The 24,987-nt window shown below is 66.0% G+C and overlaps 1 protein-coding gene across 5 annotated transcripts in view; it reads right to left on the reverse strand.

Moving 5' to 3' along the window:
• Positions 1 to 24,488, reverse strand: part of ARHGEF11 (Rho guanine nucleotide exchange factor 11) — a 28,430-nt gene extending 3,942 nt beyond the window's left edge. For 2 of the 5 annotated variants that reach the window (XM_075445474.1, XM_075445470.1), the window contains exons 1-35: positions 24,349 to 24,488; positions 14,136 to 14,227; positions 13,559 to 13,657; positions 12,188 to 12,237; positions 12,029 to 12,086; positions 10,885 to 11,063; positions 10,694 to 10,765; positions 10,384 to 10,503; positions 10,120 to 10,174; positions 9,964 to 10,040; positions 9,374 to 9,511; positions 9,086 to 9,160; positions 8,769 to 8,870; positions 8,238 to 8,336; positions 7,630 to 7,672; positions 7,089 to 7,185; positions 6,867 to 6,989; positions 6,564 to 6,587; positions 6,020 to 6,164; positions 5,656 to 5,752; positions 5,094 to 5,123; positions 4,698 to 4,827; positions 4,376 to 4,555; positions 3,928 to 3,975; positions 3,251 to 3,438; positions 2,998 to 3,144; positions 2,484 to 2,563; positions 2,150 to 2,275; positions 1,938 to 2,055; positions 1,433 to 1,611; positions 1,280 to 1,355; positions 764 to 931; positions 517 to 604; positions 297 to 398; positions 17 to 99 (exon numbers count right to left, since the gene is read on the reverse strand). In XM_075445474.1, the coding sequence (XP_075301589.1) occupies positions 17 to 99; positions 297 to 398; positions 517 to 604; positions 764 to 931; positions 1,280 to 1,355; positions 1,433 to 1,611; positions 1,938 to 2,055; positions 2,150 to 2,275; positions 2,484 to 2,563; positions 2,998 to 3,144; positions 3,251 to 3,438; positions 3,928 to 3,975; positions 4,376 to 4,555; positions 4,698 to 4,827; positions 5,094 to 5,123; positions 5,656 to 5,752; positions 6,020 to 6,164; positions 6,564 to 6,587; positions 6,867 to 6,989; positions 7,089 to 7,185; positions 7,630 to 7,672; positions 8,238 to 8,336; positions 8,769 to 8,870; positions 9,086 to 9,160; positions 9,374 to 9,511; positions 9,964 to 10,040; positions 10,120 to 10,174; positions 10,384 to 10,503; positions 10,694 to 10,765; positions 10,885 to 11,063; positions 12,029 to 12,086; positions 12,188 to 12,237; positions 13,559 to 13,657; positions 14,136 to 14,227; positions 24,349 to 24,380 (3,520 nt within the window). In that variant the 5' untranslated portion in view covers positions 24,381 to 24,488. The remainder of the gene's footprint in view (positions 1 to 16; positions 100 to 296; positions 399 to 516; positions 605 to 763; positions 932 to 1,279; positions 1,356 to 1,432; positions 1,612 to 1,937; positions 2,056 to 2,149; positions 2,276 to 2,483; positions 2,564 to 2,997; positions 3,145 to 3,250; positions 3,439 to 3,927; positions 3,976 to 4,375; positions 4,556 to 4,697; positions 4,828 to 5,093; positions 5,124 to 5,655; positions 5,753 to 6,019; positions 6,165 to 6,563; positions 6,588 to 6,866; positions 6,990 to 7,088; positions 7,186 to 7,629; positions 7,673 to 8,237; positions 8,337 to 8,768; positions 8,871 to 9,085; positions 9,161 to 9,373; positions 9,512 to 9,963; positions 10,041 to 10,119; positions 10,175 to 10,383; positions 10,504 to 10,693; positions 10,766 to 10,884; positions 11,064 to 12,028; positions 12,087 to 12,187; positions 12,238 to 13,558; positions 13,658 to 14,135; positions 14,228 to 24,348) is intronic. The other 3 variants (XM_075445471.1, XM_075445473.1, XM_075445472.1) reach the window with 3 other exon arrangements.
• Positions 24,489 to 24,987: the final 499 nt, after the last annotated feature.

Raw genomic sequence — 24,987 nt, forward strand, 5'->3', positions numbered from 1 at the left:
CTGGGGGGGGGCTCACCCGAGGAGCAATCCTCTGCCTCCGCTCCGGAGCCGCTGCCTCGGGACAGGAGCGGGGAGACGTCGGGGTCCTGCAACACCAGGCTGCGAGGACGGCGAAGGGGCCTTAGGCAGGAGCCAGGGGCAGCACCGACCCCGCCGAAGCCCCCCAGCAGCCACCCCCAGGTCCCCAGTGACCAGGGAGGACCCCTGCCCCCATCCCAACCACCCCCCCGGGTGCCTGCTGGCCTCGTCCCCAGCGCCCACCAGCACGGCACTGGGCTAGGGCCCTGGCTGCTCACCCAGGGGGTGCTGCACGGGTGGGCTCCGGCGTCCGGCGCTTGGGGGGGAAGGTGACGTTCCTCGTGGCACTCTGCACCGCTTCCTCCAGCAGCTCCATCCACCTGCCCGGCCCAGAGCCCCTCGTCAGCTCCCCGGGTGGGGGCTGCTGACCCCCTGAGAAGCCCCCATCCCTGGCAGACGCTGCCCGTCGCTGCCAGCACCCACCCCACCCAGCCTTACGTGTTCTTCTCGGAGGACGTCAGGGCCACCAGCTCGTAGATCTGGGGTCCCAGCTCCGACGTGCAGATGATGAAGAGGGCTCGTTTATCTACGCGGGGCGACCAAGAGCGACGAGGAAGGTCGGAGCACAGCGAGGGCTCTAACCCGACTCACGGCTGTCACCAGCGCGGGCGCGGTGCGATGTGGCCGGGGGACAGGGGACCCTCGCTGCCAGCCCCCCCGCCCTCTCCCTGCCCTTTCTCCCTACCCGTGGCCACGGAGCGGATGAGCACCGAGTTGAGTTTGAGCACGGGGCTGAAGGTCTGCTTGTTGTCCAAAGAGCCCAGCGCCGTCTTGCTGTGGCACTTGAGCACCAGTTTCTCGTCCTGCTTCTGCAGCAGGACCAGGAGGTCTTCGAGGAGCAGCACGTGCAGGTCTGGGGCGGGAGAGGAGACGGAGAGCGGAGGCTCAGCCAGGGACGCGCTCGCCAGCCAGCTGGAAGCTCCCTCCTTGCAGCCAGGAGGGACAACGACCCAGCAGATGTGGCAAAAGGGGGTGCCAAGGGGGTCCCCGTAATGCTGCTGGGGCTGGGGGTAAAATGCCTGGCCGCGGTGCTGTGCAGCCTGCTCTGGGTGACCCTGCTTGGGCAGGGGGTTGGGCTGGGGGATCCCCAGAGGGCCCTGCCAACCCCCAACATTCTGTGATTCTGTCCCGGGGGACACTGAGGATTCAGGGAGACGTCTCCCAGCGCTCCCAGTACCGGCGCACTGGGGAAGGTGCGTACCCACAGTCTTGTCCTTGCTGATGCGCCAGGTGAGCGGCCCTTCGTGGATCATGCGCCGAGAGGTGAGGTCCAGGCTCTGCGGGGAGCCGAGGCTGGGGGTCAGCGGGGGCCGGGAAGACCCCCCTGAGCCCCCCGCCGCTGCCCGGGAGCTACCTTGAACTCGGCAGCCAGCGGGTTGCTGGTCCTCTCCAGCGAGGTGGCATCCAGGCGTTTCTGGTAGCCTTCCAGCCGGTGCCGGTTCTCCGCTCGTTTCACCGCCTCGTTGACGTACTTGAGGATGTCCCGGCACTGGTCCCGGGCTCGGCACAGCTTGTCGTGCTCCGAGGTGCCCGCTGCGACGGCCGAGCGGCGAGAGCGGCTCAGCGGGCAGCAGCACCGGGAGGGGACGGGGCTGTCCCCAGCCCGCTGCCACCAGCTCCCAGCCACATCCCAGGCACCGACCGCCGCCAGCCCAGAGCTCCCCGACAAGAGGGAGATTTCCCCCCCCCAGGACCCCCCCAGCCTGGCTCTTTCTGCTGGGGTTTTGCTCTGGATGGCAACGAGCCCCACGGCAGAAAGCGATCGCGTCCCGCCAGCCGAAGGATGCGCAGGAGACGGGCGCAGGAAGCCGAGCGACCCTGGGGACAAGCCCCCCGTGTGTCCCCCCCCCAGCCCGTACCCTCGGTGTGCTTGATGATGTTCTCCAGCAGCAGCGGGTACTTGGTCAGGCGCTGCATTTCGGAGATGATCAAGTCCTTGAGCTGCAGGCGCCGGCACTGCGGATTGCTTTCCGCTTCCTAGGGAAGAGGGAAGGGGGCGGAAGCCCCGAGGTGGGACCGGGCGATGGCGGGAGGGCCACAGGGCGAGGAACGGCCCGGGAGAGGGACGGACCTGCATGAAGAGCTGGAAACGCGTCTCCTTGCGCTGCTTGGTTTTGATCAGCTCTAGGGCGATGGATTGGTAAGAACAGAAGTCGGCGGCAACCTGCTGGATCTCCTCTTTGGCCAGGCCGTCGAACTGGGGGGGTGCAGGGGAGAACTGGGCTCAGGCACCCCCCAGGCTTGGCCCTGAGATGCCCCAAGCTCGTCCGCTCCGAGCACAGCCACGGCCAGAGGACAGCGTGACAGCGGCCTCACCTCCACCTCCCCCTAAAGCTGTCAACCCCTCCACGCCGGAGGACAAAAAGATGCCCCCGGGGGCCCTACCACCCCTGTCCCCCCCTTACCCGAGACAGCATGAGATCCCCGATTTCTTTGATGATTGGTCCTTCTTCCCGGAGCTTCTTCATGGATTCGGAGAGAGAATCTGCGTGAGGATGCGAGAGGGCGACAGGACTGGCGTGAACTCACTGGGGTCACCCGCCAGCCGCCCGTGCAAGCCCCTGCTGAGCTGCCTGCCCCGGAGGGTCCCTGCCGGCTCCCCGGCACGGGTGCAGGCAGGAGGGGACGGGGTCAGACGGGCTTCGTTTGCTGCTGTCAGGGACGCGGTGTGTCAAGGAACGTGACGCTGAAAGCACGTCCTGAAAGCGTGCTACGCCAACGGCTGGTCCAGCCCGGGACTGGCATTGGCAGAGCCCGGGAAAAAACAGGCTCTGGATGGCTCCCGGGAGAGGGAAAGGAGAAGCCGGAGCGGCGAGACGGTACGGCGCCGAATGCTGGGTGACCACGCAGGGGCCGTGGTCCCGCCACAGCGGGGCTGATTCCCAGGGGAGAGCAGGATCCGAGGGGGAAGAGGCTTACTGTGGATTTCTATCAGGTCAGGGAGGTTGGGGAAGAGGAGCGCCAGCTCTTCCCGGGACAGCAGGCTCTCCTTCTTCATCCGCTGGTAAAAGAGGAGGTCGAGGACTCGGAGGATGCGGAGGTGAGACCCCTCGGTGGCAAAGAGCTCTGTGCGAAAGGTGCGGAGGTGGAGAAGGGCCCAGGGGAGCCCCGCGGGGCCGGGGCGCGGTGCCGGGGGGCCCCGCGCGTCCCCGGGATGCCCCGCGCTCCTTACCGTTGATCACCTCTTGCCGATCGATCTCCTTCTGCGGCAGGTTGGCCACCAGCTCCCGGCTGACCATGTGCTGCCAGTTCTGGGAGTCCAGCTCGGGCTCCAGGTCGGAGAGCTGGCCCTGCTCGTCCTCCAGGAGATGGGGCAGGAAGGGATCCACGCCGAAACCCAGGTTGGGCGACTCGATGCTCCTGGGAGGGTGAAAGGCGGCGGTGGGAGTACTCTGCAGCCACCCGCATCCAGCCAGCCCACCCCGCAGCGCTCCCAGTACAGCCAATATCTACCTGGGCCCTATTTCGGCTTGAACCCGGGGCCTTCAGCACAAGAAGTACAAGCCTCTGACTCTCGAGCTAAAAGACTAGGTCCCCCAGCAGACATCTACATAGGTCCTTTAAGCTCCTGCGTGAGACACAAGGGAACAGAGGTGCCCCCTCGCCCCGGGAGGATGGAGAACTATCGGGGGACTCCCTCCCGGGGCAGCCCTGGCCATCGCCTCCCCTTGTGCTCTGTCAAGGCTCGCTTACGGGGAGGGAGAAGCTAGGAAGGCACAGATGGAGCCCCTCTGACCCCACACACCCCTACAGTGACCCTCCTGCTCTGAAGGAAAACCGGCCCCAGGGACCCCGGCCGGCTCGGGACGGCGCGGTAGAGACGGCAGAGACCGAGGCTGGGCCACTCACCTGCGTCCCATCTTCGGCGTGTACGGGGGGGTGGGATTTTCCAGCGACCTGGGGAGGAATGGGAGAGTCACGCTCGTGTCCTGGCACCCTGGTCCCTCTCCTCCCGTCGCCGCACCCCACGGGGCAGCACGCAGTAGCGTTTCTGTAAATCCCTCCAGACGCGGGTCCGGCGCGACCCCCGTGAGAGGGGTATGGGGCACAAATGGGGCTTAGAACCCAATTCTCTCTGTTTTCCCCCGGCAAACATCATCCAGGAGGGTCTGCCGGGCCAGGACCACCCCGCTCTGCGTGGCCGGGGCTTGGCCTTGACCCACAGACTTAGCAAAAGCTTTCTCAGCCCAAAGGGTTCAGCTTTCAGACCCCCGGCCGTCCCAGCTCCCCTTCGACGCCACACATGCCCAGGGGCACCCAGAACCCCCCTGCCCCGGGCTCGGACGGCGTCTCCCACCTTGTGGACAGGCTGGAAGCGGAAGACGATGCCGACTGGTGAAGCCTCGTGGCCTCGGCTGCGGCATCCATGTCCACATCGCTACGGGACCGTGGCACGTTTTCTGCTTTCCGGGATTTCTTCATCTCCTCCCGGCCTTTCAAGCTCTCCGAGCGGCCCAGCTTGACCTCGGCGCGGGAACTGCAGCGAGGAGACAAAGCCGAGAACAGGCTGAGCCTGGTGGGACAGGCAGGGATGTCCCCGCGCATGCAAACCAGCCAAAAAACCACGGCGGGACCCCCGAAATGGCAGGCAGCCCCCCCCCCGCGTCCCCCTGCCCTACCTGTCCAACTCCAGCAGGTCCTCGGGGAAGCTGCCGGTGGAGAGACGCTGAGCGCCGGGCTCCTGGCTCTCGTAATGCTGGTTGTTCTCAAAGTGCTGGATGATGTTCCTCACATTGCCGGGTTTGACTGCTGGGGCGAAAGCAAGGAAGCGACCCCAGTGAGACCGGGGTGTGCGCGGCCGGGCAGGAGATGCTGGTGCTGCTGCCCAGGCCGGGATGGCCGGGGGCCGGCCGGGAACAGCCGGCAGCCGTGGGCTGCCCTCCTCCCAGCCCCCACGGCACCCACCCGAGCCCAACCCAACGCCCGGTGCCACAACGCTGGGGTAGCTCGGGGTGGGGGACAGAATCAAACGAAGCACATGAGGCGAATGGCAAACAAAAGAAGAGGCCTTTTACCTTCAACAGGGGACAAAGGGACATGAAATGCTGAAAGGAAAAACAAAAATGAGATGTCAAATCAACCCCGCGTTTCAGCAACGAAGAGGGAACGTGTGAGCTAACGACATGAGAACTCAAAGCAGAAGGGGAGGAAGAGGAACACAGGCACACACACGTGTACACACATGTACACACACACGTGTACACACACACACACACACACGTGTGCACACTTGCTCTCCACCACCTCAGCCCCCCGGGGAGCTGTGGCACTTTTAAGACCCAGCGAGCAGCCCGTAAGCCTGCAGGATGGGGTCCGTGAGACAAATGCGGGGGGATTTCTTGGCTCTGCTGCCTTCCCACTCCGCTCAAAGCCACGTGGGAGCACGCACAATGGAGACAACAGGTTTCCAACAAGTGGCTGGAGGAGAGGAGGGGGTGGCTGATGTGAAGTGCCGGGTGAACGGGAGTCCCACGGGTGCCAAAGGCCACCGACAGCTCCGGGCACGCCGACGGCTGCAGATCTCCAGGCAGCAGGGAGGCTGGCGGGTACAGCACCCCGGAAGGTCCCGATACTCACTGCTCTGCGAGGAGATTTTGGGCTTCCCAATGTACTTGAGGATGGGGTTGCGCTTCTTGTCTTCCATGGCATCCTTGTCCTTCTTCGTGCTGCTGCTCTGTTGGGACACCCGAGAGGAGCACAGATAAAAACCACGCAGCTCTGAGAGCGTCCCCAACCTTCACTGCGCTGGCCGAACGCTGCGGTACGAGGCGTCGGGGAAGGGACAGGGACGGCATCCAGCTCTGCCCTGGCACTCAGCAGCAATCCAAGGCACGTGGGGAGATGGGGATGTCTGTAGAACCCCTCGCCAGGTCGCCCCAAAAGATCCAGCAGCAAGACCCTGGTCCCAGGGCAGAGAAGCGGCTGCCGCCAAGCCACCCACCTTCTTGGTCTTGGGGAAGAAGGGCAGCCACTTGTCCCTGTCCGGGAGGGACTGGGCCTTCTCGCTGGTGCCGGCCACCCGGGGCTCCCGGCTGCGGATGCCTGTGTGGTTCATATACGTGCTGAGGGCAAAGGCCATGGGGGAGCTGGAAGAGAGGAGAGCGCGAGGCTGGAGATCCGACACCAGGCCAGGGGAGACAAGGGGGGAGGCAGGAACGTCCCGGGGGGGCTCTGCGGGGAGCGAGGGTCCATCCGCCCCCCAAGCCGGAGAGGATGCTTGGGTGGGGACGCAGGCAAGTGAGAAGGGGGAGAGGCAAGCGGCCGTTCAGGAGGGCGAGCTGGGGTGGCAGGAGCTGGCAGGGGGCTGCAGCAGGACCCCCAGGGTCGGTGTTCACCCTTCCCAGGCCGGAGAGCCCGCAGGGATACGCCTGGCGGAGGGGGGGGGGGGGGGTTTGGAGGCCAGCATGGGAAGGGGAAGCTCCTGCGATTCCTCTCCCCTTGCCTCCTCAGCTCCCAACGTCCCCCCACGCCCCGGGGCCACTCACCTCCTGTCCTCTTCATATTTTGACCTGGAGAGAGAGATGGGGAGGGATGAAAGAGCTTGTTTGGAACAGGCTCCTCTACTCAGCACCCAGGCAGGGTGCTGGCAGCACCCAGCCCTCCAGCCCACCGTGCCCCCCGCCCCTCGCCGCACCCCTCGCCTGCTCCAAACTCTCCTTCCCACCTCCAACGGCAAACGTGTGGATTGAGCAGGACGAAGGAGCAGAGCTAAGCCTCTGTCCGACCCCCTTCCCCACGTCCTTGCCCCAAATCCAGACAGGGAGGCTCCGCGGCAGCCCGGCACTCACAGTATGTCACCCAGCTGGGCCAGCTGCTTCTCGGCCACTTGCCGCTCCTTCTGGGGGTCCCCGTCCAGGTCCAAGAGGTCGTTCTCCCCGTACAGACTCCCCAGGCCCATGGTGCGTTTTGTTCTGCGGAGGATGAGGGTCAGGGCCACGAGCCCGGGCGCCGGTCACCCGCACGGGCAGGAGCCCACGGAGCTCTGCGGGGCACCGGGGCAGCTGCGTTACCTGTAGTCCTGGATCTGCTCCTGTATCTCGGGCATCACCATCTCCTGAGCTTCAAAGAGGGCAGCTCGGACATCGTCCCCATTCCGCAGGTGAGTCTCTGGGGATGGGAGAGGAGAGTCGGTGTCACCAACCACTCTCAGCACGCAAGGAAGGGCACAAGGGATCTGCTGGCAGCCTCAGGACCTTGGGCAGAGCAGGGCAGAGCTGCTCTGCTGGCCCCCCCCCGCCAGAGTGCAGCCCCCCTGCTAGCCGGTCTCCAGGCTGGGACGACCCGTCTCCCATTTTACACGCCCAGGCTGAGACACTTGCCTATACCAAGACCCCAAGGACCACCGGGATCAAGCTGGGGCAGAGCTCAGCAGCCCCAGTCCCAACCCTCTCTAAGAGGGCAACAGGCAGAGTCCTGCAGCAGTCCGGTGGGATCCGGCTTTGGCATCCTCACGAACAGCCCTCGTTCAGGGTGAAGGTGCTGGTGACGCCGGCCGTGCGGACACACGACCTGGGAGCCCCTCACTCACCGACCTAGGAGCCCCTCACTCACCAATCTCAGCCAGGAGCTGCTCAGAGACTTTCACTCGGAGAGGCTGGGGAGGGAAGGCAGAGCAGGAGAGCGGCTCAGCGCCGGTTCACCTTTGCCGTGCAGCGAGCAGGGCTGGAAGGAGCTGGGGACACGGCGCTCAGGCCAGCCCCACGCTCCCGCACCGTCGCCCCGCGGCAGCTGGTGCGGTCAGAGAGGCGAAAGCTGCGGATCTCACACAGCGAGCGCCCAGCACTCATCGCAGCACCCAACCCCCTCCGGAGCAGCGCAGTGGGATCCCGCTCCCTCCGAGGGGGCACCGGGTCCCCGGAGCAGCGACGGCAGCTCCCGGAGCCCCATCCTCGCTGCCAGGACCCTCCTCGCCCGCCTGCGCCGAGCTGCCAGGCACCGGGGCAGCCGCGGTTGTGCAACGCGTGGCTACGCGCCTTACGCAACTTCTTGCACCGATGTGGAGGAACCAGCAGCAAGAAAGCAATGTCAGTGGCAAAAAAATCATTAAAAAAACCCCCATCCCCGTGCAAGAGACACGGCAGCCAGCGCTGGCTTCACAGCCAGTCCCCCGCGGCGACAGGGATCCCGGCGCGGGCTCACGGCCGAGTCCTGCCCCTCACCGCGTTCCTGTCCAAGAAGATGTTCCAGATGTCCTTCCCCAAGATCCGGGAATCCTTGGCCGTCGTCTGCTGGCAAACGTCCGTGCATAAGTAGAAGAGCTGCAAGGAGGGGAGAGGGGAGGTGGGCGGCGCAGGAGGACGAAGGTTTAGAAGCAGGGAGGCGAAAGGCTGAGTAAAGCGACGCAGGGGACGGCCATGAAACAGGAAACGATGGCCGGGGTCTGGGGAGGGCAGGACCCCACCGTGCCACGCCTGGGAGGAAGGGGAGGAAGTGTAACCCTACGCTGTGCGTCCCTCCCGTCCCGTCCGCAGGCACAGCTGGGGGAACCAGGGGCTGGCAGCCGCCCGCAGCAGGCAGCCGGAGCCCGGGCCGCTGCAGGCAGCCGCCTTCGCCTCAGAAAGCCAAGACGGAGCTTGGCAGAGGGGCTCAGCACCACCCGGCGCTCAGCTGGAGGAGGGGATGGTGCCAAATACGCCGCCCGGGCTGCTTCCCCGCCGCGCCCCGCTCGGTGACACCAGCGGGTCCCTTACCAGGGGGCTGGGGTCTGCCTGGGAGAAGATGTAGCGCAAGAAGACCCCCAGATGCGCCGGCCGGGATTTCAGCTTGCCCAGGTCCTGGAAGAGCGAGTCGCACTGCGCCGAGAGGGGATCGGAGGAGAAAGAGCCAGTTAGGAAGGAAAGGAATTCACTCCTCCGGATCAGCACCAGGGTAAATCTTCAGCTCCCGCACCCCAGCTCGTCCCTGGGTGTCCCCTGGGAGGATTTCTGAATGCCACCAGGTGCCACCAAGGGAGCCCCGTTCCCTAGGGAGAAGGGGCAAAAGCCAAGAACACTTCGGATGCCGTTACCTCGTTATTGAAATATCCTGGGTCACAATCCTCCTCCGGCCCGATGATGAGGGGCCGTCCCGCGCGGTCTAACCCCTGCCAGGGAGAGGGGACAGAGTTAGGTGCCCAGCGCCCTGCTCTGGGGGGAAAACCTCTGCCCCCCCTGCAGCACCCACCCACCAGCTCCTTAGGGAGGCTCCAACCACGTCTGACGGGGTCAAGCACCCATCAGCCACCTTGGCTGTGCTGCAGGAACCCATAGCCCACCCCAGCTGTGCCGCGGGACCCCCCCGGGACCCCCCAGCCCACCTGCTCGGCAGAGGGGGCGAAGGCGGTGTCGGAGCCCTGCCGGCGATGGTGCTGGAAGAGGCGGGCGGTGATGACCGGGGAGGTTCGGGGGCTGTCCAGGCCGTGGTCAGAGAGGACGGAGTTGCGGTTCAGGGAGATCTGCTCGGGACAGCAGCGCGGGCGTCAGGGGACGTGGGGACGGGCGGGCTCCGCGCCGGGGGCTGCCGCTCACCCACTCGGCAGAGGCGCTCAGGGCCGTCTCCAGAGCAGTTTCCAGGTCAGAGACCACAAAGGGAGACGGGCCCGGGGAACCTGGAAACCACTAAACCCCTCAGGGACCACGAGAAACACTTTTAGATTAGGATCCGCACCCAGGAGCTTCGGGGCACCCTTCACTTTGGGGCCGCCACGCCAGGCGAAGCATTACAAGCCCGAGAAATCCCGAGCTGAGCCTGTATGCTAAGAAATTCAGCTTGTCCCGCTGACAAATCGCTGTGATTGCAAAGGCAGGTCCTCAATCCCGAAGGACACACGGACCCGCTCCCCACCGCTCCCAGGGCCCGGCAGAAGCTGGGGTGGGCTCCCCGTGGCCGCACTAACCCCGCTCTCACCTCGCTCACGGAAGGGAACCGCTCCGTCCCGGACTCCAACCCGCTGTCACCGTCCTGCGAGTCCAGGGAGAGGCGTCCTGGGAGCAGAGGAGAGAGTGACCCGCGCGTTCAGGAGCTGGGGACACGGGGACGGTCCGAGCCACCACCGCAGCTCACCTTCCATCACCCTGAAAGCAGCCAAGCCGGAGTCGCCGCCCAGCCGCCCCGAATCCTGCAAGGCGAGGAGGTGTGTCGGAGCGGCGGGATGCTCCCCGGCGCGCAGGGCCAGCCGCAGCGGCTCCCACCGCCGCAGGTTTCGACAACCAGGGATGTCTCCGTCGCTGCGCCCACCGCCTCGGGAGGGTCTCTGGGGAGGCTCGGAGGGAGCCGGGAGGACGGCAGGACCCCCGAACCGAGGGCAACGCGACTAATTTCACGTACCACGGAGCCGCCGGTCTCCTGGAGGATTTTGAGCTGCAGCTGGCTGACCCGCCGGCGCGCTCCCTCGATCTGCTCCTCCACGGCGGTGGCCGGGTTTCGGCTGTACGCCTCGCAGAAGCGCTGAGCGGAGAGACAAGAGGGGATGCTGACATCGGCCCCCCCAACCCTGTAAGCCCCGTCCCGTTGCCCACGAGGTGAAAAGGGCCGAGCAGATCGGCGGGACGACGGGCACTGTGTGCTGCCAGGGCCGGGCACCGAGGGCTGCTCCGCCGCCGTTCCGTGGAAGAGAAAATCCGTGCCGCCGCCGTACCTGTAACTCAGCCTCCTCCTGCCGCAGCATGTTCCGGAGGATCTGCGTCGCGTGCTTCTGGACTTCGGGGTCCTGCAGTTTCGGATGGATGCAAAGAGGGCTGAGCTTCGCCTTCCTCCTGCGCACCGAGCCGGGCGGCGGGGGGACAGAGCCGGGCGGCAGCGGTGGGAGCAGCGCCCGGGTTTCGCTACCTGCAGGGGCTTGGGGTCGGTGATGCGCTGCGGCGGGGGGAGCGGCGGCGGGGGAGGTGGCGGGGGACAGGCAAGGGGGACGCGGGGACCCCCCGCCGTGCTGACATCTTGCTGAGAGCTGGAGAGCCCCACCGAGGGAGGGGGAGAGCCCAGGAGGGTCAGAGCGACGTAGGCACCGGCTGGAAAAATTTGAGAGCGTGAAAGGGAGGGTGAGAAACATTCCCATTCTAAAGATTCCCATTCTCCACTCTCTCGACCTAAACCATCCGGCGGGCATCACGGCCCAGGGTGGGGACATCCCTGTCCCTGTGAGCAGCGCGGCCACCTCGGCCGTGGTGGGTGCTCCCCTGGCCCACCCTGCAAACGCTCACTGCAAGGACCGAGACAGATTTTCCCATCTTTTCCCAAGAATCAAGACCTGTCCTTGGGTGGGATCCTGCGGCCTCCCGGGCTGGGGAGGAACGAGGTGCCCCTCTCCGCGCTGCAAGGCTCATGATGGAGGCTGTAAACACCGATTTGTCTTTTAGCCTGGAGAAGGGAAGGCTGAGAGGGGACCTTAGAAATGCCTCTAAATATCTTTATAAATGCTTATAAATATCTGCAGGGTGGGTGTCAGGAGGACGGGGCCAGGCTCTGTCCAGTGGTGCCCAGCGACAGGACAAGGGGCAACGGGCACAAACTGAGGCAGAGGAAGCTCCAGCTGAACCCGAGGAAGAACTTCTTCCCTCTGAGGGTGCCGGAGCCCTGGCCCAGGCTGCCCAGGGAGGCTGTGGAGTCTCCTTCTCTGGAGATATTCCAGCCCCCCTGGACGCGGTGCTGTGCCCCCTGCTCTGGGTGACCCTGCTTGGGCAGGGGGTTGGGTGGGGGATCCCCAGAGGGCCCTGCCAACCCCAACCATGTTGGGATTCTGTGATTTTTAGGACCCTGCTACGGGTGCAGGAGGTGGGGGCTGGCAGCTACCAATCTCCCTAGCAGCCCGATGGAAACTTGCTCCTGCAGACCCACGCTGTCTCCTCCCGTTTCTTCCGCAGAAGCCGGGCACGATGGAGCGGGGCAGCCGGGCAGAGCCGCTGGCCGGTGGGGACCGGGGCCGTCGGTCACCCGGGGCGAGAAGGAGCACCCGCCGCTCCCCGGCCATACTCACACTTGATTAACTTCACCACTTCGAGGTGAGAGCTGTTGGTCACCATCGTGCCGTTCACCTGCGAGAGGAGAGAGGGGATCAGAGAGGCTGGGAGGGGGGAGCGGAGTGCACGGCCCCGCTGGGAGAGGCGGCAGGGGGGTGACAGCCGGGGAGGCTCACCTTGACGATCCGGTCCCCCTCCTGCACCCCGGCTCTCATGGCCGCCCCCCCTGCGACACAGGGAGAAGAAACAGGCGTCAGGAGGGACGGAGGAGCAGCGGACGGAGCCAGGGGCTCCGCTCCTGCCGGTCCCAGATGGTCCTGGCACATTCCGTGCCACTCGTCCTGCCGGAGTGGGGACACGGGGACCACCAGGCACGTATTTCCCACGGGACAAGGCTGGTGGCCAAGCCTTGGGTGCTTCACACACAGCACCCAGCACGCGTTCAGCTGACAGCTCGTCCAGCCAAGCCCTCCGCTGCTCACCCAGCCAGGCCCCAGCCTTTTCCATCCTTCTCGGGACGGGCAAGGGGACCCCAACCTGTTCTCCCCCCACCTGGGTCAGCTCCGACACATCGAGAGAGCCAGCCCGCGCCTGGATCCAAAGGCAGGAGCGGGGCCCAGGAAGAGCAGCACTGCTCTGCCTCCTCTCCCCCTGCCTGCTCTTTAGTTGGAATACACGAAAAATTCACTTTTCCTAAAGCCAAAACCAAGAGGAAAATGTTTCCATTAGGTTCAGCTCCAAGCCAAGGGCCCGAGACACGGCAGCGAGCTGCGAGTGGAAAGTACGCTGGGTTGTTTGGATTCTTTTGGCTCTAACAGTCTCGTTATTGGCAAACGAAGTGAGCGGGGAGAGGGGGGACTGGACTCCAGGCTGCCCTGCACCCAGGGACCTCGGACGTGTCCCCCCAGCCAGCCCTGGGGTGCGGGGAGCGAGCGGGGGGCTCCCCACACAGCTCCGGCTGCCGGAGAGAGGCCCTCCGGTGCTAACCCGCCCTCGAAACTCGCAGCGTTTTCCCTTTCCTATATTCTCATTTTTCCTGGCTTTCAGGCTGGGGGGGCGGGGGAAGGGGAAGGAGGTGGGAACATCCGCTGTAAAATAAGCAGCTCATTGTCTATTTAAATTGCTGCTCCAGGCCCTGCCACCCCGCAAAGCCGTTCTACGGCAAAACCGGCGGCGTCTCCCGCAGCACAGCGCCAAGAGCCGTGAGCTGCCGAGTCTCTGCTTACCCAGGGCTACGGCAGGGAACTCCCCGTCCACCCGCCCGCCGTCGTATGAGAAGCAGGGAGAGCACGGCGGTTCTGGGGAGCTTCCCCAAAAAACACTTCCCCCAAACCCGCCTGCCTTCCCCCCCAGCAATCGTTTCCTGCCCATCCTGGCCGACGCCGCAGCGAGACACCAAGCCGGTGACGCTTTGGAAGGAAAAAAAACCCCTTTCTCCCACGTTTTCTCGCAAGGAATGCGGCTTTGAGCAGGTAAGGGGGGGTCCCCGAGGCATCTTGTGCCCCCCTGCCCTCGCCCTGCCTCCTGCCAGCGCCGGCCGCTCTCACCTGGCCGCACCGACTGCACCAGGACGACGCGGTCCCCGCTGACGGTGAAGCCGAAGCCATGCTGGTCCTTCTGGATGATGACGCAGCGCTGGACCAGACCTGGGGAGGGAAAGGAGGGAGAGTCAGGGAGGCTCCGACCCTGGGGCGCAGGCTTGGCTCCTGGGGAACCCCCGCCAATCTCGGGGACCCCCCAACGCTCCCGGTTTCAGGCGCTGCGGCTCCTGCTTGCTCTCCCGAGCCAGAGCCCGGCGCAGAGCCCCCGGAGTCACCCACCCCGCTGTCAGACCCCAAGGGCACGGCTAATTTGTCCTCACCCTACGAACCCCCCGTGTGACGTCCCTGCTGGGACACCTTCTCCTGGAAACGTGTGCCCCAACAAGAAGGGGCTGCCCACCCCAGGCACCCGCAGCCTCGGCCGGGTGACTCTGGGTGCTGCGAAGGGGCACAGGAGCTGTCCCCAAGGGTGCTGCAAGGACTGAGGCAGGTGGCAACGTGCCACCACGCTCCCGGGGTGGCCAGGGCACCAAACGCAGTCCCCAAGTACAAGAGAAGCAGAGGAGGGGGCAGGAAAACCTACCTGTGGTTTCGGAGGAGTCAGAGGGCTGGCGGTGGTGTCCCGGAGACCTCCGCTCTGAAGACGAGTCGCCCAGCGAAGACAGGCTGCTTAACCTGCGGAGGAGGAGGAGGAAGAGGAGGAGGAGGAGAAGGAGGAGAGGTCAGGGAGGGGGATAGCTGGACAGAGCATCCTCCAGCCACGGCGGGACTGGGGACACTGGACGGAGCCATCTTCCATCTCTGGTGGAACTGTGGACGCTGGATGGAGCATCCTCCAGCCATAGTGGGATCAGGGACGCTGGCCAGAGCATCCTCCAGCCATGGTGGAACTGGGGATGCTGGACGGAGCATTCTCCAGCCATAGTGGGACCGGGGACGCTGGCCAGAGCATCCTCCAGCCATAGTGGGACCAGGGACGCTGGCCAGAGCACCCTCCAGCCGTGGTGGGACCGGGGACGCTGGCCAGAGCATCCTCCAGCCATAGTGGGACCAGGGACGCTGGCCAGAGCATCCTCCAGCCGTGGTGGGACCGGGGACGCTGGACAGAGCATCCTCCAGCCATGGTGGAACTGGGGATGCTGGACGGAGCATTCTCCAGCCATAGTGGGACCAGGGACGCTGACCAGAGCATCCTCCAGCCGTGGTGGGACCGGGGACGCTGGACAGAGCATCCTCCAGCCGTGGTGGGACTGGGGACGCTGGATGGAGCACCCTCCAGCCACGGCTCGTTCTCGGGCTCGGGAAAAACAACTGCACGGAGCTGGAAGTTGACGGCAGCCAGCACGGGCGAGTGCCGCCCACCCCTCCAGTTGCCTGTCCCCAAACCGCGCTGGGAAGAGGCTCCTCTCCCTTCCCCACTGGACAAAGCCCCAGGAGAGACCCCGCTCGGGGCCAGCACCCTGAGCTCTGGCGTTTGGCGGCAGCGAGGAGCGGCGGGGGCTGCATCATGCAGCGCAGACAGGACGGAGCTCGGTGGCAGATCTTACCCGGCTGCAGGGGGGCTGACGGAAGGAGAGGCGCGAAGCAGCCACGGATGGGTGGGAGCAAGACAGACAGACGGACAGCGGACAGTTACTGCCCTCTCGCTGAGCCTCGCCAGCGCAGCAGCAAGGCTTTGGACGCTGGGCCGGGGCTTTCTGTGCATCGGAGCGGCACAGCACGTCCCCTCGCTGCCGTGCGATGGGACGGGGGGGTCATCCGCACGGCTCTTTATAGCCCCCCGTGTTTGTTCTCCAGCTCACGGGGGGCTGGAGGAGCCCAGGCTGAGCAGCCATCCCTGCAAACGCTGCCTGAACACCGCAGGGAGACCCACGAGCACCCCAGAGCAGCCCCCAGCCGTGACCCCTCGCGGGGGGCTCGCCTCTGCCTCCCAACCCGGCTCCAGGCACAAAACGAGGGCCCGGGGGGGCTCCGCTTCCCCTTCCCTGCGCCCCTCCACGACCCCGCGCCGTCGCAGGGGGGAACGGCCGGCTCCGCCGTCCCGCCTCTCCTCCTCCCAGCCCAACCAGCCGCAGCTCTCCCGCGTCGGAGCAGGGCCGGAAAGCAACGGGAAGAGCGAGAAAACGCAGGTGCTCCCGGCGGGAAGAGCAGCCGGTCTCTGCCTTGCACCCCGAAGGCCGCGACGGAGCGAGGGGTGCAGGATGAGAGCGCAAGCAGCCCGGTCACCGACCCCGCTTACCTGGGCAGGTGAGGCTGCCTCTTGCCGCCCAGGCGGCTGCCGGGGAGGACAGAGACGGGGCGGTGGCACAAGGGACGGCCGGAGGACAGCGGCGCGGGGAAGGGGGAAAAGAGGAGACAGAGATGAAGAGGCAGCGGCGCGACAGACGGCCAGGCGATGAGGCTCGCAGTCCGCTGGGGAGGGTGGCAGGACCCCAGCCCCCCTCCCCACGCCCGGCAAATCGCCCTCCTGGCTTGGCACCCTCCTCGGGACGAGGGGGAGGGAGGGCCAAGTCGGAGCCCACGGCGGCGTAAAGCCAACAGCCCCGCTGCCGTAGCCGGTTCCCGAGGCGCAGCAGCTCGCCGGCTCCTTCCCCGCTCCAGCAGAAATTAGGAAACCCCACATCTCAGGTTCCCCGGACAATCTCAATCCAGACCCGGCCTGCCCAGCCGTCACGCCACAGCCTCACGGAATCACAGCATCCTGAAGGTTGGCAAAGCCCTCTAAGATCATCAGGTCCAACCACCACCCCATCACCCCCACGCCTGCGAAACCGTGTCCCCAAGTGCCACGTCCACACGTTTTTTGAGCCCCTCCAGGGATGGGGACTCCCCCACTTCCCTGGGCACAGAATCCCAGAACGTTCGGGGTTGGGAGGGCCCTCTGGGGATCCCCCACCCAGCCCCCTGCCCAAGCAGGGTCACCCAGAGCAGGCTGCACAGCACTGTGGCCAGGGGGGCTGGAATATCTCCAGAGAAGGAGACTCCACAGCCTCCCTGGGCAGCCTGGGCCAGGGCTCCGGCACCCTCAGAGGGAAGAAGTTCTTCCTCGGGTTCAGCTGGAGCTTCCTCTGCTCCAGTTTGTGCCCATTGCCCCTTGTCCTGTCGCTGGGCACCACTGGACAGAGCCTGGCCCCGTCCTCCTGACCCCCCCCTGCAGATATTGATCGGCATTTCGAAGGTCCCCTCGCAGCCTTCTCTTCTCCAGGCTGAACAAGCCCAGCTCCCTCAGCCTCTCCTCGCAGGAGAGATGCTCCCGTCCCCTCCTCATCCTCGTAGCCCTGCACTGGGCTCTCTCAGGGCAGCCTGGTCCAACGCCTGAGCACTCTTTCAGTAAAGAAATTGTTCCTCATCTCCAATCTGAGCCTCCCCCGACGCAACCTGGGGCCATCAACCTCCGATCCACTCCATTATGACCCTCGCTCGCTGAAGTCAGGGATAAACCAGGACGATGGCGCGAAGGAGCTGGGCCCGGTCGCAGCACAGGATGGGGGACGCAGATGCAGGGAACGTGGCTGAAGCATCCCCAACAGCTTCCCTGGGAGCTGGGGGCAGGAACAGGACCACCCCCCGTTCCAGAGGCAATCCAAGACGGAGACCGGCACCTTTGTCGGTCGGAGGATGGGCGCAGGATTAACCCCGCGGGATTACCGGCAGCCGGGCGGAGGGTGCTGGGGCAGCTCAGAGCTGCCGCTGACCCAGGCCAAGGGAGGATCGGCTCCTCTTTCCGCGTCGCCCCGGATGCCAGGACTTAAGGTGCTGCAGCACAGCGGGACAGTCGTTAAGCCTCTTCGTCAGGGGAAGCTCCCCGGTGCCCGATGGTGCCGGGACCACGCGCGGCTGAGCCCCGAGCCCGGCCAGGAGCCACCAGTCCGACACCAGGTCCCACGCGGGGAGATGCCAACCCTGTGCCCGTGGCAGGAGGCCGTTTGCATCCCACCCGACGGAGCCAGGCCAGCGCTGGCTTACTGCCGTCTATAAGGGTAGTTTAATTCGGCTTTGCATAATCTCCTTCCTAATTGACTTAGAGTGAGCCAAAACCTGCCATTTCAAACCAAACGGTGCCAGCTCGACAGAGACCTGACCCCGGCGCCCGGTTCCAGCCGGGGAAGCTCCTTTTGGTGCCGTTGAAGCCCAGCCCTCCGGGTTTCCTAAAAATTCGAACTCCAGAGCCCTCGCACGACGCCCGAATCCCGCAACCGGCCTCGACTCACCCCGTCCCAGCACCGGTGCCAGTCCCCAGACCAGCGCCGCAGCCACATCCTACGCGCCACCCTCCGAGGTCTCTGCTCTGAGGTTCTTTTCCCCTGCTTTTATTTATTTTATTTATTTGTTTTTCGCGAACACACGACCGGAGCGGGATGCTCGGCCTCGGCTGCCTGCAACGGGGGCAGGACGGAGAGGGCATCGCGGCGGGGAGCGAGGGCAGGGCGCGCCGGGTGTCCCGGCGAGGAACCCCCAGCCAGGCAGAGACGGGCACAGCCGAGGGGGGAGAAAAAAAAGGGAAAACCAAGGAGGAAAAGAAAATCCCGCAGGCCAAAGAGCAAAGCACAGCACAGGCGCTGCCGCCTCAGCAGCCCACGCAGAGCAAACGCCACAATTAAAAGATTAAGAGAGGAACCGGATCAAATCCTCAAAGCGGGTCGGCCTCCAGCCGGAGCTTTGCAAAACGCTCTCTCCCAGACCCGGAGTTTTAACTTTATTTCCCTCTCAGGTCTCCAAACGGCTGCGATCCCAGCTCTGGGGAAGAGAAACTGTTCTGCGAACAGCCGGAGCCCGCGCCGGGACGCCTGGAAACCCGTTGGCTTTTGAGGCGAGCGGGGAGGCAAGCGGAGCCGGCCCGTCAGCGGGAAAAGTTGCAAAAAAATAAGAACTATATATGGAAAAAAAGAAAAAAAAAAAAAAAAAAAAAAAGCCCAACTTGAAAAGGGAAATTAGTGCCTTGGTGGGATGCCTCTCGCGATTGAGTCACTGCTTCCACCGCAGCCTGACGCTCCGGTAGCACCAGGATTACCCGGCGTCTCCCGTGCCAAACCCCGCCGCCGGCCGCTCGCCGAGCCCCAGCCCCTCGGACGGCTTTGCATCTCGGGACAGGAAGGAAGGAAGGAATTTCGGCTAAAAAAAAAAATAAAAAAATAAAATAAAAGTGATTCAGCTTCCTCCCCTTCCCCCTCCCCGCGGAAAAAGCATCGGCCCGGCTGCGTCCAGCCCCGACACTCCTCTCGCTGCAGCGGCTCCAGCCTTGCAGCGGAAAGCCGGCCGCGCCGAGGATGCGCATCCCCCGGGAGCGTCCCCCCGCAGCCCTCCCCAGAGCGAGCCGGGGGTCCACAGCCCTCCCCGGCAGCGAGCCGTGGGTCCGCAGCCCTCCCCAGAGCGAGCCGTGGGTCCGCAGCCCTCCCCAGCAGCGAGCCGGGGGTCCGCAGCCCTCCCCAGAGCGAGCCGTGGGTCCGCAGCCCTCCCCAGAGCGAGCCGTGGGTCCGCAGCCCTCCCGGCAGCAAGCCGTGGGTCTGCAGCCCTCCCCAGAGCGAGCCGTGGGTCTGCAGCCCTCCCGGGAGGGAGCCGTAGGTCTGCAGCCCTCCCCAGCAGCGAGCCGTGGGTCTGCAGCCCTCCCCAGAGCGAGCCGTGGGTCCGCAGCCCTCCCCAGAGCGAGCCGTGGGTCCGCAGCCCTCCCGGGAGGGAGCCGTGGGTCCGCAGCCCTCCCGGCAGCGGGGTCCCCAGGGATGCCCCCCGCTTCTCCGCAGGGGACGGAGGGGTCGGGGCTCGCAGCCGCCTGCTGCTCCATGACGCATCGGGAAGCTTGCAATTACGCGTCCAGTTTGCACGGCGAGGCAGATTTAAACCTCGCCAGCAAACGAAAGAAAAGGGAGGGGGGGGGAAATATCATTTCTCGACATTTTTGGCCGCCCGCAGACGCAGCTTGCGATGACCCCCCCATCCCCAGTTTCTTCTCCTCTTCTCCCACGCGAGAGAGCACAACAGGTTTCCGACCGGCAGCCGGCGCAGCCCGAGACGGGAGCAGCCCTCCGGGGACCCCCAGCCGGTGTCGGATCAGGAGCCGGCTGCCTCCATCCCCGGCCCCGGCGCGGTCGCCGGCCGCGACCCAGCTCCCAGCGCCGGCAGCAGAGCCGGGGTCACCGGCGCGGCCAAGCCCGGGGCTTCGGCCAGGCCGGGGCAGCACCGCCAGCGACGCGGCCCCGCGGCACCGCCGAGCCGCCCGCAGATCCACGAGGCCGGAGTCATCCCGGATCCGTACGGCAAAGCTTTCCCCTTCTCTCGGTTTATTTTTCTTTTTTTTTTAATCTTCCGAGGGAGGAAAGCAAAGCCTCGGCCCTCGGGAGGCGGCCGGTAGCAAATTTCATTTTGCAAATCAGACGCAAAGCCCCGCGTGCGCGCCACGGCAAACCGAATTTAAATCCCCGGATTCCTCCAGCAGCTTCGCTGCAGCAGCCGGGGGATTCCGCAAAAGCTTTGTTTAAATTAAGACTTTTAATTAAAAGGGGGGCGGAATTAACAGGGCGAGCACAGCAGCCCTGGTTGTTTAACAGCGCGGCGGACTCCATTCCCCAACATTTCTAATTGTCTGTGTGCTGCAAATTTCTGCCGTGCCAGTTCCCCCCGGGGAGGGACGGAGCCCGAGCGCGGGGACAGCTGTGATTGCGGGCAGCCAGACGCTCACCCCAAATCAGTTGGGTTTCGCAGTCGCTGTGCCGGGGTCCTCCTGCCCCGACCTCTCCCGAAACGGCCGCGGCAGCGGGCAAACGGGGAAAGGGAGACCCTGAACAACCCCGGCTCCACTCCCGGCGGCAGGAGCCGAGCAGGATTAGACCCAAAAAGGTTCGGAGACCGGAGCGCTCTGCCCAGCAGAGACCAGCGAGAGCTGGGGAAGAGCGTGGCGGGGCTGCAGGGGCCGAGGAAGGGCTGAGCAGGTATTTATGGCTCAATTCGATAATATTTGCACCTCGCGCACGCATCCGGCTACGTAAACGTTAAGCGTCGCGCCCGTCGCCAGCGGAGTCCGGCCAGCCCCGCCGAAAGCCCCTTCCTCCCCCCTCCTTCCCCCCGCCGCCCGCACGGAAACCACGGCGCGGGAGCGTGCCGGGAGCCCGACAGCGAGAGCGGAGCCGGGAGCCGCGCTCCCCACCGAGGAAGACGCGGTTCGCACGTGGCGCCGGGCCCAGTTTTTCCGGGAACGCTGCCGGAGCGCGCGGCGAGACGGGCAAGGGCCGCTCGCCGCTCCGAAGCCCTCGCGGTGCCGGGCAGTGTAATCATTAACGGTGCCGCTGGGAAACACAGACTGGCAGAGCTGGTTTGGCCGGCACCGACCGGGCGCTTTCGGGGCGCGAGATCCGGAGCAGCGAGCGAGATATGGGATAACCTACCCCCAAGGGACGTTTTCTCCCCGGTTTCCCTCCGAATCGAAAGCCGCGCACCCCACGGCGGGGAAGATCGCGCCTCCCGCTCGGAACGCCTCCCGCCAGCCTCCCCGCCGGCTCCTTCCACGCTCCGAACGCGGCAACGCAAGAGGTCGGAAAGCGGCGACTACACCCGCGGACGAGCCACGTCCCCGCGGCGACGCGCAGCTCCTTCTGCATCTCCCAGCACCAAAGGAGGAAGATCTATACTGGTCTGCACTGGTCTGCCTCTCCCGGGAGCCTGCTTCATCGCCGCAGGGGCTGCCTGGACGTCGAGGGGCCGTGGGGACCAGCGAGCAGGATGCCCGTGCCCACCTCACAGAATCCCAGCATGGGGGGGGTCGGCAGGGCCCTCTGTGGGTCCCTCAGCCCAGCCCCCTGCCCAAGCAGGGTCACCCAGAGCAGGGGGCACAGCACCGCGGCCAGGGGGGTTGGAATATCTCCAGAGAAGGAGACTCCACAGCCTCCCTGGGCAGCCTGGGCCAGGGCTCCATCACCCTCAGAGGGAAGAAGTTCTTCCTCGGGTTCAGCTGGAGCTTCCTCTGCTCCAGTTTGTGCCCGTTGCCCCTTGTCCTGTCGCTGGGCACCACTGGAAAGAGCCTGGCCCCGTCCTCCTGACACCCACCCTGCAGATATTTGTAAGTATATATTAGGTCCCCTCTCAGCCTTCTCTTCTCCAGGCTGAACAAGCCCAGCTCCCTCAGCCTCTCCTCACAGGAGAGATGCTCCCGTCCCCTCCTCATCCTCGTAGCCCTCCGCTGGACTCTCTCCAGCAGCTCCTCATCTTTCTTGAATTGGGGAGCCCAGCACTGGACACAGCACTGCAGATGGGGCCTCCCCAGGGCAGAGCAGAGGGGGAGGAGAACCTCCCTGACCTGCTGCCCACACTCCTCCTCATGCACCCCAGGATCCCATTGCCCTTCTGGGCACCCAGGGCTCGCTGCTGGCTCATGGTCACCCTGTCGTCCCCCAGCACTCCCAGTCCCTCTCCGCAGAGCTGCTCCCAGCAGGTCCCCCCCAACCTGTGCTGGTGCCTGGGGTTGTTCCTCCCCAGGGGCAGGACCCTGCCCTTGCCCTTATTGAACCTCATCAGGTTCCTCTCTGCCCAACTTTTCCACCTCGAAACCATCGCTTGGCTGCTGGGGTTTTTTTTTTGGGGGGGAAACTCCCCGCATCGACCCATTTTCAGGTCATTTTGGCTGCCGCAGAGCCGCGCCGCCCGGCAGCGAGGGACTCCTGGCTCGGCCGGGGCATTTCAGGCGCCTGACCTTAAGGAGCGGAGACGGCGGCTATTTAAAGAGCGGAGAGAAGCCTTAAGCCCGGGAATGACGCCCCGCAGCTCCCCGAGGCCGCGCCGCCGGGCAGCGAGGCCCCGCTCCGACACACCGCCGGGACCCGATCCCGCCGCTTCCCCACCCGGGACGGGAGCGGAATTCCGCAGCTCCTCAATTTCTGCTCCGGAGGGAAGCGGCAGAGCCTCGTCGCCGGCCTCGTGGCCGGGTTCTCCGGCTAATTAACAGTCGGACGGAGGGAAAGCGCGGCGGGGCGGTCTGGTGCTCCGCCCCAGCGCCTGCCTCACACCCTTTCCCCCAAACCAGGAGAAATCCACCCAAAGGGCTGGCGAAGGAGGTGGAAATTCGCCCGCTGGCAAACAAACCCAACCGCCTTTCGGCGCAGCGGCGCGTGGCGATGCGCCGGGAGCGCCCACGCCGAGCATCCTCAACGCCGTCGGGCAGGGACGTCTCCGGCGGACGCGGCATCGCTGCCGCCCCCGGCGCTGTGAACCGGCTCCTTCCGCGGCACGGGGAGCGAAAAGAAAACCGTGTTTTCGGCAAAAAGCCGCGCCGGCAGCGCCAATGGGCGAGATCCACGCGGAAGAGACGCCGTGGCATCACCGCGGCTGGACCGGGGGTCCCGGCCCACGCGCCCGACCATGCCGACGACACAGGGAAGCTCCTCGCCCTGCGGCAGGGCGGTCACCGTCCACCTCCACCCCTCAAGTCACCCCAAAAGCAAATGGGGTGGGTTATTTTTGGGGTTTTTTTCCGGGGTTTATCCCCCCGGCTGCGCATCCCTCCGCCATGCCGCGGAGCCCGGGCAGGGATGCCAAGCGGGCTCCAAGCCGGCCGCCGCGGAGCGAGGTGCCCGTTCCCAGCTCCCAAACGTGGACCGGGCTCCATCTTCCCACGCGCCGGCAGCGCTGCCGACCCGGGACCACGCCGTCCGGAGCCGGGGGATGCCGAGCAGGACCCTCACCGCCCGCTTGCCCCCCATTCCCAGGGCAGAAGCCGATCGCATCCCATCAGGGTTTAATCACCTTAATTACCTGCGAGGAACCGAGCCCTGGCGAGGAGAAGATGCCCCAGCGGCGCACCCCCCCCACCCCAAAAACCCCACCTGAAGAAACTGAGGTGAAAACCGCGGCGATTCGGGGCAAAACGCTCCCGCTGCGCCCGGGGGAAGACAGGGCACGGCGGAGGAGGGAACCCGCGTGCTCCCCCGGTTATAACTCATTTCAGCCCCGTTTATAATCTCAGCCCTATTTAATAATTTCAGCCCCGTTTATAATTTCAGCCTCATTTTCCCACCGGCCGGGCACAGGCTGGTTCTGGGGTAGGTTTTGGGGGGGGTTTTGGGTGGGTTCTGGGGTGGATTTTGGGGGGGGTTCTGGGGTGGGGGTTCTGGGCTTGGTTTTGGGGTGGGTTCTGGGGTGCGTAGGTTTTTAGGGGGGTTCTGAGGGGGGTTTTGGGGGGGTTCTGGGGTGGGTTTTGGGGTAGATTTTGGGGTGGATTTTGGGGGGGGTTCTGGGGTAGGTAGGTTTTGGGGGGCTCTGAGGGGGGTTTTGGGGGGGTTCTGGGGTGGGTTTTGGGGTGGATTTTAGGAGGGGTTCTGGGGTAGGTTTTGGGGGGGTTCTGAGGGGCGTTTTGGGGTAGATTTGGGGGTGGATTTGGGGGGGGGTTCTGGAGTAGGTTTAGGGGTGGGTTCTGGGGTTGGTTTGGGGGGGGACAACACCCATCAGCCTGCTCCCAGCACCACAGCGGCGATGGAGGGCCGGGCCGGAGGGGCCCGGGGAGGGCTGAGCCCCCTCTCCCCGAGCCGGGGAGGGGGGGGCCGCGGCCCGCCCTGCCCGCGCTCCCCAAACCCCACAGTTTACCCCCCCGCAAACCGCCGCTTTCCCAGAGCAGCCGCTGAGGGGAGATGGGGGGGGGGGGGGGGAAGGGGGTCTCCAGGGCGCCCAGGCCCCCCGCTCCCCCGGCTGCCAGCCCCCCCGAGGCCGCGGGGAGCTGCGGGGGGCTCCAGGCCCCCCATCCCCGGCCCCCCCCCCCCCGTCCCAGACCCGCGCCCCCGTCCTCGCCCCCCCCCCGGGCCCGGGCCCCCCCCACCTACCTGTCGAGGGCCTGCGGAGGCCGCACGCTCATGGTGCCTCGGCCGCGGCCCCGCGGCGGTCAGGGAGCGGGGAGCCGCCGCCCCGCTCCGGCCGCCACCATCCCCGGCCCCGGCGGCGGCCTCGGCGGGGCCCGAGCCCTCCCTCCCCGCTCGGCCGCTGCTCCCGGCCCGGCCCGGCCCCCCCCCGGCCCCGACCCGCCCGGCGGCGCTGGGGGCCGGGCCGAGGGAGAGGCCTAAGCCCGCTCCCAATCCCCGGGCTCGCCCGGCCCCCGCCGCCGCCGCCGAGGGGGCAGCGCCGGGAGGGGGCCGGGGGGGGACCCACGGGGGGAGAACCGGGGGGGGGGCCATGGGGAGAGAGCCCCGTGTGGGGGACCCACGGGGACAGCGTGGATGGGGGGGCCCCATGGGGAGACCCCGGTGTGGGGGACCCACGGGGAGACCCCGGTGTGGGGGACCTGTGGGGACAGCGTGGCTGGGGGGGGGCACCCATGGGCAGAGCCAGCTGTGGGGGCCCACGGAGAAACCCTGGAGTGAGGGACCGTGAGGACAGTGTGAATGTGGGGGTACCCACGGGGAGACCCGGCTGTGGGGGACCCACAGGGTCAATGTGGATGTGGGGGGGACCCATGGGGAGACCCA

The sequence above is a fragment of the Opisthocomus hoazin genome, chromosome 30 (assembly GCF_030867145.1).
Source record: "Opisthocomus hoazin isolate bOpiHoa1 chromosome 30, bOpiHoa1.hap1, whole genome shotgun sequence".
NCBI classification, from domain to species: domain Eukaryota; kingdom Metazoa; phylum Chordata; class Aves; order Opisthocomiformes; family Opisthocomidae; genus Opisthocomus; species Opisthocomus hoazin.